The sequence below is a fragment of the Solea solea genome, chromosome 10, assembly GCF_958295425.1.
Source record: "Solea solea chromosome 10, fSolSol10.1, whole genome shotgun sequence".
Lineage (NCBI taxonomy): Eukaryota > Metazoa > Chordata > Actinopteri > Pleuronectiformes > Soleidae > Solea > Solea solea.
This window is the reverse complement of record NC_081143.1, coordinates 25,655,275-25,669,992: the sequence shown is the minus strand read 5'-3', so window position 1 is coordinate 25,669,992 and position 14,718 is coordinate 25,655,275. Positions and strand designations below refer to the sequence as shown.

Genomic DNA, 14,718 nt, shown 5'->3' with positions numbered 1-14,718 from the left:
GCTATATTTTGTCCCCCCCGTTAATCCTTCCTTAACCCAAATGTTGCTGAATGAACCACAAAGAAAGCATCAATCTGGTGCAACAATCTGTTTTTCTGTTAGACTGAACAAAGCGTTGGATGACTTTCTCAACGATCTCCTTTTTTTTTTTTTGCTTCTTTCTCAGCAAAACATTTCTCTTCGAGCCTTTGCAAGATAGGGAACAAAGTATTTTGGGAATATAAAAATAACAGACGAGAGTACTTAACAAGGTTTATATTTAAATAAGGTATGTGTTCGCTCCCAACGGGGAACTGTAAACAACCAAGGGAAGGACCATGCACAAAAACATTGGTAGCCATGTAATTTCTGAAGACCAAATAATTGTAATTGAGATAATTTTATGTTTATGTTTAAATTCAGATATTTTGAATTTATATATTTTAGATATTCAGATATATTATATGGGATTACGGTACAGATAAGGCAACCAAACAGATATCAGGATTTATGTTCAGAAACAAGATACTGTAGCATGTTCCGATCTAACAGAAATGCATCATCAGTGAAACTGTAACAGATCACACTTTCCATTGAAAAATTTCAATTGTGCTTTTCGGAGCTTTCAACTACGGTTCCATGTCAGTTTTCTGTAGAAGGTTCACAGGTTTTTTTCCCCCCTCAGACTCATTACATGAACATGTTGAATCAACGCAGCAGTACATCCATTTTGGTGAATTTTGTTATCATACAAAAAGGGTTAAGGTTCACGCTTATCCTATTTTCTAAGCTGTAGAAACTGTTTGTGTTTTCACTCAAACTCTGGCCCGTTTGCAGCCAGCTCACTTTACTAGCACAATGTTGCTGCTGCCGCCATCTGTCTTGACATCATGTAAATCACTACAAGTTAGAGTTATCATATAATTACGTAACATTTATGCTTTATCATATCTAAAAAACAGACTAATTGACTAGATGGAGTAGTGTATTTAAAGTGGCCAAATTGTTTCCAACACTCAAGGTTCCATTTTGTCGCCTTGTTATCCTTTAACCGTCTCTGTGTGAAATATGGAGAATGTATATGTTACTGTGTGTATTTGTTACTGATGCATCACAACAACTCAATCATCAAACTAGGTCTTCTGTTGCTGTTTTGACTGAGGTAGTGTCAGAAATAACTGTGTGTTTACAGGAATTTAAATTAAATTTTTTTTACTAATTTCCAGAGATAAATGTGTTATTTGATCATCAGACAGTGGATCTGAGAAACATGTCTCATGTCCACAACAACAGAGGAAGGTGGCATTGAAAAAAAAAGAATAAAATTGACAAAAAGTTGACGTCAAAGTGAGAACATAAAAGCCCTACACTGCTCTTCATTGTGTTTCTGTCGAGTATAACAAGCTTTATGAGTAAAAGATCTGAACAAAACTGGCTACTCCTGCTTCCACAGCAAACACACAAAAAACAAATTGGTGCAATAGGTTACGTTGCAGATTCATGAGCAGTGGGAGGCTCAGCAATTATACTTTTTAAAGGATGCAAAACAACATTAACTTCAAGCACCACCATAGCCAACTTAGACAGTACTTGTAGCTTCTTAAAATGATTGCCTGCAAAGCACAATTAAGACACACAGAAATCAGAAAGGCTCCGAGCGGCGGGCTCTGATTGTTATCATCAAAAAAAGGACAGAGACGAAGCAGTACTCTGTGAGTTGAAGTGATGGCTTGGGGCACTCAAAACACTGCGGCTGATTGTTGCTCGGGCGAAGGGTTTAGTTGCTGAGGGGGATTTAGTCAGGATTAGAGCAGCTTCACTGTGGATGACATTACTTTTATGGTGTTTAAAAAAAGGCCCCTGTGCACTCTGAGTTGCCATGGATATGTTTCCTCACATAGGATTGTAACAGTATCGCATGCAGAGTTGCACCTGTTTGTCACCACTGGGGCAGTTTAGAAAAACAACAGGTACGCAGTCAAAATCCCACAATTACATCCCGAGAAAAAGAGGCTTTTGGCTTCAAGCTTTTAGTGACAATGACACTGCTCACTGCTGCTTAGGAAGGAATAATAGTGCAATACTTGCTCAAGACAGACAGTCTGTATGTTGTGAATTTTCAATTTTTTAACAAGAAAGCAATGTGCAAATTACTCATTTCTTGCTAACCCAGTCACGTTTACATTTTAGTTGTATAAGCCTTATTTCCTGGTTCCCAGTCTGTCTTGGTTAACTGGAACACAGCCCATGCTTTGCCCAATATTTGTATATTTTCTTGTTTTCAAGGCCTTGAACATCTTTATCATTATATGTATTATTCCATCAGCCTGCCTATATAGACAGCAAATGTAAATTAGCCAGTGGCTGTAATCTGGCATAATGCACACATTGATGTTCATTAACCCTTAGAACACAGAGCATTTAGGCTGTTTTTTTTCCATTACTATGTTTAAACGTACCATATATACAGCTGGTACAAGAATGTGCAATATAGTGAGTATTCCTATCCTTTTTGTTCAGCAAAACCTATAGTCAATCTGATAAATATATATATATATATATATATATATACACATCTACATATACTGTACTGTACATATACTGTAGATTAATGTGCAAAGTGACAACTACTGAAATAAATAAATAAATAAATAGATAAATAAATAAAAAGAATACGGGACAATTGTGTGTTTGGACACATTTCAATTCCAAAGAGGAAAAAAGAAAAAGAAAGATATAATTTAATAGGAGCATTTTCAAAAGATAACCTTGATATCGAGGGTGGAATGCCATGTAGCTCTAATATGAGACACTGCAGTTTTCAGCTAACTTCAAATGTTTGTTGTGTTTTAGCAGTCTAGTACGAGACAGTCTGCTTATGAACTGCATATCGAGTATTTGTGCCAAGAGACCTTCCTCTGATTCAGCTGCTCAGTGACTGTATTGATCTAACACTAACAACAGCTCTGTCAACTTCCTTTTTTTTTTTTTTTTACTACAGCTGACTGTGTAATGTGGAGTGCAGTGAGCTTGTAAGCAGAGATCCCTCAAGTACAGACAAAACAAATCATGTTCTTTTATCGTGTTAAATGTGATTCAGTCGACATGGAGAGCAGTCTGAGCAAGTAATGCAACTTCCATGGACTGTGACAGATACACTCAGTTCCCGGGATGCGTGTGATTTGTTGTTCCTCATCCTTGGTAAATTTATGGACTGCCTCGTGCTTTGCTTACTGTCCCTGGAGGCAAAATTAAATAAGGGGACAGTGACATGCAGGTTTCATGCACCACAAATCTGGAGCAAACTCCCAGGAAGCACGACTGTCATTACCACAGGGTTTTATTAAATCAAACTTAGGACCACTTCTCCATTTTTGTCAGTACATCGCTGGCAAGAGTCTAGACTTTATTGTCAGCATTTGAGCCATTTCTTTAAATTAACTTTTACTTTTATGTTAATCATATCTTTTTTTTGGCAATCAAATTACTGCTTCTGGTCTTTTTATTCCGTGTATTATATTATCTGTTACTAAAAGTTTGTGCATAGTATGTATAGTATAGTATAGTATAGTTTGGTATAGTGCAGCACGGTACGGTATGGTATGCTATAGTACAGCTTGGTATGGTATGGTATGGTATAGCATGGTACGGTACTGTATAGTACAGTATGGTACGGTATGGTATGATACGGTACTGTATAGTACAGCATGGCATGGCATGGTATGGTATGGTACCATACAGTATATTATAGTACAGCATGGTACAGTATGGTATGGTACAGTATAGTGTAGTACAGCATGGTATGGTATGGTACAGTATGGTACGGTACGGTATGGTGTAGCATGGCATGGCATAGTATGGTATGGTACAGTATAGTGTAGTACAGCATGGTATGGTACAGTATGGTACGGTACGGTATGGTATGGCATGGCATAGTATGGTATGGTACAGTATAGTGTAGTACAGCATGGTATGGTACAGTATGGTACGGTACGGTACGGTATGGTATGGCATGGCATAGTATGGTATGGTACAGTATAGTGTAGTACAGCATGGTATGGTATGGTACAGTATGGTACGGTACGGTATGGTGTAGCATGGCATGGCATAGTATGGTATGGTACAGTATAGTGTAGTACAGCATGGTATGGTTCTTGTTCGACAGCGAACAGGACAGACAGGAAGCTGTCCATGGTGCTGAATGAGAGTCACAGACCCCATTGCATGAATGGCCACGTCTGTCCATCTACCAGTTTTAAAACTTTTTTTCTGCTTTACCGAAAATGTAAGTGCAGAGAAATAACTCATGTCAAGTTCCCGGGTTCACTCCCACATTTATGTCTAGTACAGGTGTATGCAGTCTAAAATGGGATTGTGACTTACTTGGCACCCTGTTAATTGCTTTCAGCGGCCGGAGTACTCTCACTGTTCTGATGGCTGTGAAGTTGATGTTCTGCAGGTCCAGAGAGTATTCAATCATCCTGGAATAAAATACACAAAAACATACAGAAAAAATGTATTAACAACAAGAATACAGTAGTCTACAGTCTGTCTATGAGAGGCTTCAAACAAACACTGAGACTAAAAACTACAACGCATGTGATCATCACATCTTGGTAATCATGGTAACTTCCAAGTCGTGCTGATTTAATGTAGTCCTCCCTCCACGTCTGGCCCTAATTAAAAAGCACGCGCACACACACACACACACACACACACACCTTCACACAGTTGGTGTCCTGCAGTGTTTGGCCTGATGTGAATTAACGAGCCAGGATTTGTTTCTCTAATTGAGCAAGACATTTAAAGGAACACGGGTCAAAGTAAGACCGTGTACCGTTAGCTTCACCATGTCTGTTCACATACAGCGGGACAACATAACCAGTGGTTCATTCATAAATGGATTTTTAGGTGCTGAGGCATATCAGTTAACACAGCCACAACTATGCTGCAGTTATAGTTGCGTTATAAATATACATGAATAACTTGGAAAAGAATGAATAAATAACAACAACAACAAATAGGGTAAGACATCAATATACAAGTGAGTAAGCACAGTCGGCACCCTGGATCCTTGAAAAACTGGATATACCTTTTAGCAGTGAAAACTTTAAAGTGCATCCTGTCAGTTTAAGGGCATGCACAAAAAAGCAAGTCTCGAAAGAGCAAGAGAGCATTTCTGCTATTTGACTTATTTTATATAAAAGGAAAAAGAGACTTGGCATGCATAAAAAAGAGAAAAAGAGAGTGAAAGTGAGAAGAAGGGAGGAATAAAGTTGAGGAAAATGAATGAGAAAGTAAAGCACATAGAGATGATCAAGTGTAAAATACAAAGGCAATAGGATGGAATTAAGTACCTAAGTTTTACACAATCATTACACTTAAATACCATACAGACAGCATTATATATATGTATTTATAAAGGGAAACTATTCCTAAGCCACAGTACTACAGTGGCTTGCTGTGAGGTTACATTCAAATACAGTATTAATACAGAACATACTGCTAAATCACAGTAATTGATGTTAAGACTGTTCAATTACATGAAAAAAGCTGTTTTTACACAGGGGAATTAATGCAAGATCACTGTAATATACTATAACATACTCACACAATTACTTGTAAGTTACAGTAACATACGGGAACTCCCAAATCACAGCGTTTTTTGCTAAATCTGACTTTCAATAACACAAATACAACTACATCACAGCAATATGTGATATAACTGCGAGGTGACAGCTGTTAATTTATGGTAATTGTCAATAGAAAATTAGACGGACACATTTATTCACTGTAAACACACACAATGCAGCGAGTAGGCAGCAATTTATCTGTGAATCTACAGGTAAATATTTTACTTTTACAACTCCAGTGTTAGGAACAGAAGCTCAGCACCTGCATGAACAGGAGAAAGCTGCTCTCAGACTGAGCTGAGGGGAGAGGGATGGTGGTTAAAGAGTTGTCAAGACGTGGGGAAAGAAAAGTACAAGAAAGTCAAGCAAGTTTCAGCAGCTTCTTTATTTCTCCTATACCACTCCATAATAATAAGCTATATATCTCAGGGAAAAGGTTGAAGAGCCAAACCAGGTGTCGTAAAAAAGAAGCCCAGCCAATTATTCACATGCAACCTTTTGACCTACATGTAAAAATGGAGTCTGAAAAAGACAGAAACATCAAAAAATCCATACACTCCCACAATTTGAAGAGGAATTCTGTGAAGGTTTTCTTTTTTAATTTGGAAAACTTAAACCTCCCATTAACCCTTTAACACCTATAAACGTCCATCTGGACTATTTATTTTCCAGAATAACTTCCAATATCTGGCATATTATTTATAATTTACTTCATTTTAAAATAGTGTATTAACAATTTAAAATGAATAAAAACGTTTTTATTGAGGGAAAAACATGAACACCAGATTGTGTGTTAAATTTGAAATAGAACAGTATAAAACATTTAAAATAACACTTGTCTGAGTCTTTGTCTCAATGAGCAACAACAGGGTAAAAACAGGCTTTATTCAGACTCTCTTCCTGCAACAGCGTGAGAGAAATTACCGTAATAACCACATGCTGGCTTTGACATGCAATTTTTCCGATTTTTCCGACAAACCGTCCCATAATTATGACTTTGGGGAGAACTTTGAACCACAATTTCAAAATACTGCTAAGCAAAGGAGGCATTTAAAGCACAAAGCCTAAACTGGCAAATGTATTCAAGCGAGCAAGGGTGGAGTTATTTTATTATTTAAACTATAGTGATTACAGTGTTAGCCTCAGTTTTAACCTAATAATTACAATTTTAAAAATAAAAAGTAGGATTGCAACTGAAATACTGTATATAGTTATCGCTGCCGAGTTAGCTTTTCAGGTTATGGAAATAAACACTTTGATTATAAGTGGATAGGAGTTGGCAGTCGATGAAGTGTATGTATATAATTACTACGGGAAAAACATTAATTGCTTTTTTCTAAAATGTGAGAGGAGCATAGCTGAGGTCGGAGCTGAGAGATATTTTTTTTTGTCAGGCAAATTACAGACTCCAAAACTATAAGCAAAATAATGTAGTGTGAAGTACAGAGAAATGCAGACAGTGATATGGATCATGAGGAGAAGCAACTATCTCACCATCTGATCTAATCTGTCTCTAAAGCAAGACCGTGTGTGTTTGTGTGAGCATATGTGTGTCAATCTGTCCTTGAGGGCAAGAAGACGGAGAAAACGGAGATTGACACATATTCACTGTTCACAGATAACTTTTCCCTCCTATTTTGAAACACTTTGCTTCACAAAGAGCGATTTCTCAACATTTCAATCACGTTTTAACTACAACTGAATAGTGAGTCCAGTGTTTTCTCAATGAATATTTGTTTCTCTCTTATTTCTTGCTTTTTATGCTCCGCTCGAGCAGGACCAGCCCTGGACACACACAGAGACAACCATTCACAATCACACTTATGGTCAGTTTGGACTTGTATTGTATTTGGACTTGCGAGAGGAAAACAGAGAAGCCAGAGAAAACCCACGCACACACAGAAAGACCTGGCTGGGCAACCTTTTTGCTGTGAGGCAACACTGCTAGCCACATGTGGCCCGTCTTGATTAATCTGTAAATCTCTAAATGTCCGTTGTTGTACAAAAACATATAAACCTGTGTTTCCCAAACCTCACATCCAAACGTCAAACATGTTCGGTTTACCATCAGGAGCCACAACTTATTCACATTTAAGGAGCTGAAATTCAAATTATAATGAACAGATCAATAGTTGCAGCTCTAATAGCAACGTGAAACAACATTTTGATGCTGGAATGGGTTTTATTCACGTCAGGAGGGTCAAATGTATTCATTCCTTTTTAATGCAGGTCAAAGACAGCTGTGAATAAAGTTGAAAATTGCTTCCCGGGTTTAATAAATGTAATTAAACAGCATTTTAGATTTGAAACCTGCATTTACATTCAGTCAAAAGGTGAAACATCTGAGCAGAAAGGTTTCTTCTCTTTTCTCTGCAGTCAGGCAAACGGCCATTAGTCCGGTGGCCAAACTGCCACACGTGTTTTAAATCATCCATAAGGTTGGGATGGTAACTTAGTGAGCCATGAAATATGAATTTCTCCCCGGTGCCACTGTATCATTGTAACCTTGGACGATGACAGGAGCAGACAGAGGCCTGATTCTGCTACGGCTCCCGAGCAGATCAGGTAAAATCTGGCCGATAAAAACACACGGAGCGTGAAGAGTGAGGTTGGAGTTCGCGGAGGGAGCGAGATATAACCTCATCTGCGAGTGACCACAGAGGTTGGTTCCTCAGTGTTTGGCCCTGATTTCATTTGACAGGCTGGATGCAGAGAGGAGGAGAGAGAGAGTCGCTGGAGATTATGCCTGATAAAGAAAGCTGGGGGAAGACTAACATATGTAATATGAGATCCGATACAGATACCAGTATCTGTGCGATACAGTCATTTTTACAAAAGTACATTCATCTATTCTATTTTGTCTTCCTAAAACAAGAAGTTACATACATATCTATAAACACTGTGCTTAATTAAGTGTTTACATGAAATTTAGGGGTTAAAGGTAACAGTAGATTAAGAATAACTGATAAATAAATCATGCAATCATGATCTACGCGTATATGCAAGAAATATCTGTCTGTCTGTAACTTACGACAAGCACCAGTGTGTGCAGTGCTGACTCTGGATGAGAAACAGAAGGTAGAAATGTGACTAAATCGCTAAAAGTGCCGCTTCTGCCCGCTCAAAAAGGTACATATTGAATGCTGTGTGCTGAACTTTACAATCTAAAAACATACAAGAAAGTTAAGTTTTTTTTCTTATACACATTCTAAAAAAGGAAGCCAGAGGGAAGGAACATTTACCTTCAACTTTTAAAGAGTTATAAGATCAAGGCAGCGATAGTGTTATTTTATAAGTTCGTCATGGCAGAGAAGAAGAATCTGAGAAAACTGTTGCCGGAGGAAGCGAGGAAGACAAAACCTCGAAGTCTTCAAAAGTGAAGAACATGACTACATAGAGAGAAAAAAAAAACACACCCTAGCTGTTAATAACACGTTTTGAAGATACATTTACCACCTAGGTGTAACAAAGCATTTAAAAAAAACATATTACTTCAAGACTTTTGCAGTCCTCACTCACGTCCTGGACATGTAGACACTTGCAAACACTCCATGATGAAAGCAAATGTTTGATGACTTTGATTACTTGTGTTTCTTTTGAGCATTTCTTTTGAACTTCCCGGGCCCTGATTCTGACAGTCTGACCCTGGATTTCCACTGGACGCGGAACGGCCGCGGAACGGCCGCGGAACGGCAGCCGTTGCAAATCGCTTCCATTCTAATCAATGTGAGCATTCCCACCGGCCGCGCTGCGGCGCGGATCAGCAGCGGCCCAGAAGCGGCTCGCCGCGCCGCAGCGCTATCGATAGGAATCAGTTCTATTTTTTCCGTTGCCGCTGCTGAACCTCGTAAATTTCAACGAAGCAGATCGCACAAGACAGGAAGTCCGACACAGTATCAAAGTAAAACACTTCCGCCCCCCTTTCAAAATAAAACACAATGCGCAGGTCACAACTTCACCTCAACGTTACGTCATAACCGGTGCTCCCAGGTCAACAGTCATTTGATCCGAGGGTCTCGGAGACAATGGACGACGAGAGACTGATTATGGAAGTGGAGAAATGAAAGAAGCTGTGTTGTTGTTGTTTACTTTATACACACAGTCTATCGCGGGATCTCGCGTCCGTTCGAGATTATCGCGCGATCTTCCGTGAATACCGCTGGCTCCCAAGGCTCCGCGCCGCTGCCGTAACGCGCCCGGTGGGGATTGACGTTTGGGAGAGGACGAAGCAGAACCGCGCCGCGGCCGTTCCGCGGCCGTTCCGCGTCCAGTGGAAATCCAGGGTCAGTCCCTGACTGTCGTTAAGTTAACACACTTCTCACCACAGTTTTCCCAACGACTCACCAAAGCTACTCGGAGCAAAGACAGCGGGAGTCCTGAAAAAAGAGGTTCCATTCTCCCAATTATCAAGGCAGTAACCCACACAAATGATTTTAAAGATGGTCATTTAAAGTAAAATTTTTGCTTTAAAATAATGCTAAATGGGCATGTATACATATATATGTATGTATATATATATATATATATATATACACACACACATAGATACATACATACCGTATTACGGAGGAGTGTTAGGGGCACATGTAAAAAAAGTCAGAATTCTGACTTTTTTCTCTATACTAATGTACATATGTGTATATATATATATATATATATATATATATATATATATATATATATATATATATATATATACATATATGTAAATATATATATATATATATTGTATAAATATATTGTATAAATGTATTTATTCTTTAAGGCCATGTATGTAGACTCTAACTTGTAAAGTTCCAACTTCAAAACCGAAAACACCAACCACTCTGAAATGCAGCCATTTTTATATCTGTAATGGGGATCTGTCATTTCGGGCAATTTTTTGCACCAATTTTAGATAAGATGGCTCATTTTGGTCAGTTACACAAGATTACACACACACACACGGACACACTGATCACAGAAAAGTGCAATGATGCATCCTCACTGAATCCCATTGCCCCCTGATACACTTTACACAGTGAGCAGATATACCATACACCTTAACACAATACCTCTATACCTCGCTCACACATACACACAAACTCTTTATATCAGACGACAGAGGCAACAACAAACACACACACACTCCTGAAGAGCATCGTGACATAAGCTGGCCGTCACAGTCAAGCGTACGGCAGCTAAATGAATATTTCAAAAAGATGCACTGTTTTGTCTTCTCAGGTCGAGTCAGAGGAGCAGCTGCGGATATATAACAGGTCTGCTTCTTTCTTCTTATAGTCTTCATCACCGTCTCTCTCTCTCTGTTTATTTCACTTCCTCACTAAGTCATTGATCCATAGTCTTTTCCCCAAAGTCACATTATATCCCAAATGCTTTTTTTTTTTACGTGTATACACCACTTGTGACACCAAGCAGCTCCTCCCTCTCTCTCTCAGGGTTAGGGTTGTAATGGCCCTGGGTCAAGTCTCTGTCCGAGTCCCTCCCAGTACATAAACAATACTTTATAAAACGGAAGCTGTGGGCCGTACTAAATCTGGCCGAGGGCCGCGATTGGCCGTGGGCCGGATTTTGGACACGCCTGAGTTAATGAGTGTACAGAAACGTTGTTAAGCACTGAAGATCCCACGCTCAAACTTGCTGTAGTGTTTAATGTTACAGTGCTTCGACCTAGTTATGGCACTAATATCCTTAACATCCAAACATGAGAAAAATATGGGGTGAGACACGTAGCAGCTCTTCAAATGTACAAGTTCAGAAGCATAAGGGTCATTTATCTGCTGCAATGGCTTGAACGAGAAGCCACTTATAACATTCTCATGACATTAGGTATAACCTACAGCACACTGGCAAAAAGCTGGGGGTGAAACAAGTGATTCATTGCCAAAGCACAATAAATGCAGCTAAATAGATATTAGACGATTTAGGCTGTAAATGCAAGAGAAAAAAAGTAATTATGAAAGAGAGAGAGAGAGAGAGAATTAAACGTCTCATTTTATGCCACCAGTTCAGGCGAGAGTCCTTCTGGAGAAGATGGCATCAATTATTAAATGAGATTAATGGATGCAGTAGATCCTCTGTCCCAGAAGTGGTTTGCAAGTCAGAGAAGATCGAGGTGCACACGCATGTGCACAGACACGTGAGCACAACACACACACACACACACACACACACTTTCATTTACCTCCGCTCTGATTCACTCTTTCCCTCCTGTATTACTCGTTCATCCTTTCTACTAACTTTTCCACACCTCACACTCTTTCTTCAGTCTCTTCAGTATGATTTATCTCTCTCGCTTCCATTCTACAGCTCTTTTCCTTCCACGTACTGTATGTCTGTATGAAGCTGAAGTTATTACTTGTAAATAAAACGCACGGTGGGGCTCAGCCGTAGCAGCCGTTAGCAGAACTCCAGCACAGACGACAGAGTGGAGGGATTACACGCTGTACTTTAATTTAACGGAATATAAATCCGGCCATATACAAAGTCAGGTCTCGCAACACTCTACGTACTGCTGGGAAAAACACTGGGAAGGCGTGTACACTCTACTGCATGGCGTAAACTAGCATTGGAGCAATAATCTGGCTGTTACACCCTGTGGTTATTCCTCGGCCTCCCCTAGATAGGGCATAACATACACAAATAAATTTAGGTGAAATAAAAGGGTAACATTTAAAAAAAAAACAAAAAAAAAAACACCATCCATCCATTCTGGCTGAGAGCCAGTTATGGGTTTATTTTGGATGAGTGTGTGTGGCCCCTGCAGGGAGTACTGACCCTCCAGCACTAACTGACTCTGTTCCCCAGGCAAATAGTCAAGTGGAGGAGACCACACTTGAGTAAAAACCCCTCTCATTGCCCTTAATAACAGCACTAAGTCTCTCCTGGGGTAGGACCCTACAGTAAACATCTCCCTGTACCACAAAGCTGCAGTCTGTGGTTTATCTTTAACCCAGTTTATCAAAATACATTTTCTGGCTAATAGCTAATAATTTGTCACATAGTTTGTATAGTTTGTAAATAAGTAAGATCTATCTGTTTTTGGGGGGAGATTAAGAACGAAAATGCCCCATAATCTTTTAATACATTTCCATTTCCAAAGAAAGTGGGCAAAAGTGCCAACACTCCCCATGATACTTGTTACACCGAGGCAAAGTCTGACTGTTGAGACCGTCCTCCAATGATAAGCACATCTTATGCAGGAATTACGACCTATATTTGTTGGTATATATGACATTAATCTGGTCATTCAGTAGCTTCACTGAGGTTTCTAGCGGCGGTTCGCTGAGTGGTTAACGCTTTGTACTTTGGTGTGGTCGACACAGGTTTGACTTTTACACACGCTAATTCTTACTAATTGTAATTTTTAATTCACTACCTTACCTTTCTCTCTACCTAGTCTTTTAATGCCCTAACACTAACAGATTGCTGTTATTTATACGACCGTTAGGGGACGTCAATTTTAAAAACTTACATATTGGTCATATTTATTTAACAGAACGACCAATATTTATTCAGTTTCAGTTGGAGGACTTGTTGGACGGTTCATCTTATCAGGATATAAGGGGTTACCAGTAGTGTAGTATCTTATACTGTGTGTAAAAGCTTCCTTCCTATATTCTTTATCCAATTGTGACTGCAGTTGCTGGAAAGTCATTATTGTGCCATCCCGAAACAGATCTCATATCACACACACACACCCTTGCTGTATCAAAGATCAAAAATGTATGTAATAAGGGCAGGTGGAAAATCCTAATTGCTTATAAGAGGTGTCATGCCACACTTTGGGTATAGGTTAAGGTTAAGGCATTAAATGGTTATATCTAAAATGAGGAATAGTGCTTTGTTCAGGCTATCCAAATGAATGCAAATCAATGCAACGTCCTTCAAAAAAATAGCTGCGCAAACATGCGTTTGTTCTCTCTGCGTGTGTCATTTTCCCCCTTCTCACGTTCCTGCAGTGTGGTGTGTGTGTGTGTGGCGTCAGAGCTCTAATGAGCTATACTGTTTCACCACCAGCTGGGTACAGATGCTCATACACATGTCACCACGTTTGCATGTGGGCATGTGTGTGTGTGTGTGTGTGTGATGTGCACGTCTTTGTCAAAGACACAACCGACTCTGGTGTGGTCACGATATCCATTTCTCTTCTCCCTCGTTCTCTGCCATCTTTCACTGTTGTCATATTTGAGCACGGTGTAGCCAAGTGTCTCTTTACTAAGTGAGTTCCTACTTTGGACGGAGTAAGAATGTGTTTCGCTCTGAAAACAACAGCAAGGGAAGATGCCACACACTGAGGACCAACACACTGTTTAAAGGTGTTTCCGGTGAGATGTTTGTTTAACTCTTGGTGTCTCTGAGTGTCCTGAAAAAAAAGCAAACTGCAATATCAGAGAGAAACAACACATCTTCATCCATGTTAATCATCAAATGAATCAGCATCTCTATACTACGCTGTCGGTGTACACACACGCGCACACACACAGCTACACAGCTGATGCCGTTGTTAAAGTAACACTTGGCAGGACTTGAAGGCACACAAGCCATATTGCTGCAACCTGCTCTATGGACATATGACACTGTGTTGTGTTTAAAAACAGAGTCATCCTCTGTCGTCTTGAGGCCGCTATGTTTCCTCCTCCCTCTTCTGTCACTGTGTGTATTTTGTCACGCGCTGCGTCAGAACAACGATGCAGTTCTTACAACACTGGAAACTGCTCGTCGCTCGATTGAATGTCGACCGACGCTATCTCATACTTGCTGTTTATTCAACGTGTCTTAATGTGTAATTGTGCGCGTCATTGCATTGATAACATGTGTAGTTAATCTGAACACGGTCACACTTAATGTGCAATTACTGCTATAGCTTGTAATGATGATGATGGAGGACCTTCGCAGCCTGTGGCCAAGTGGAAAGGGAACTTGGCTTGTAACCGAAAGGTCGCCGGTTCAAGTCCCCACCAGGTCGAAAGGGCGTGAATTTCTCTGTGAGATGAATGAAGTATCTATCTATCTATCTATCGATCGAGGTACCCAACCCCCATTGCTCCCCGCCCACTGCTCCTAATTCTAGGATGGGTCAAAATGTAGAGAATAATTTCCCTAA

General features: G+C 39.7%; 1 protein-coding gene across 1 annotated transcript in view; it reads right to left on the bottom strand.

The window, feature by feature from the left end:
• LOC131466963 (voltage-dependent T-type calcium channel subunit alpha-1I-like) overlaps positions 1-14,718 on the bottom strand; it is a 230,690-nt gene that overhangs the window by 114,190 nt on the left and 101,782 nt on the right. Inside the window, exon 5 of the mRNA XM_058640603.1 lies at positions 4,363-4,460. Coding sequence (XP_058496586.1) covers positions 4,363-4,460 — 98 coding nt within the window. The remainder of the gene's footprint in view (positions 1-4,362; positions 4,461-14,718) is intronic.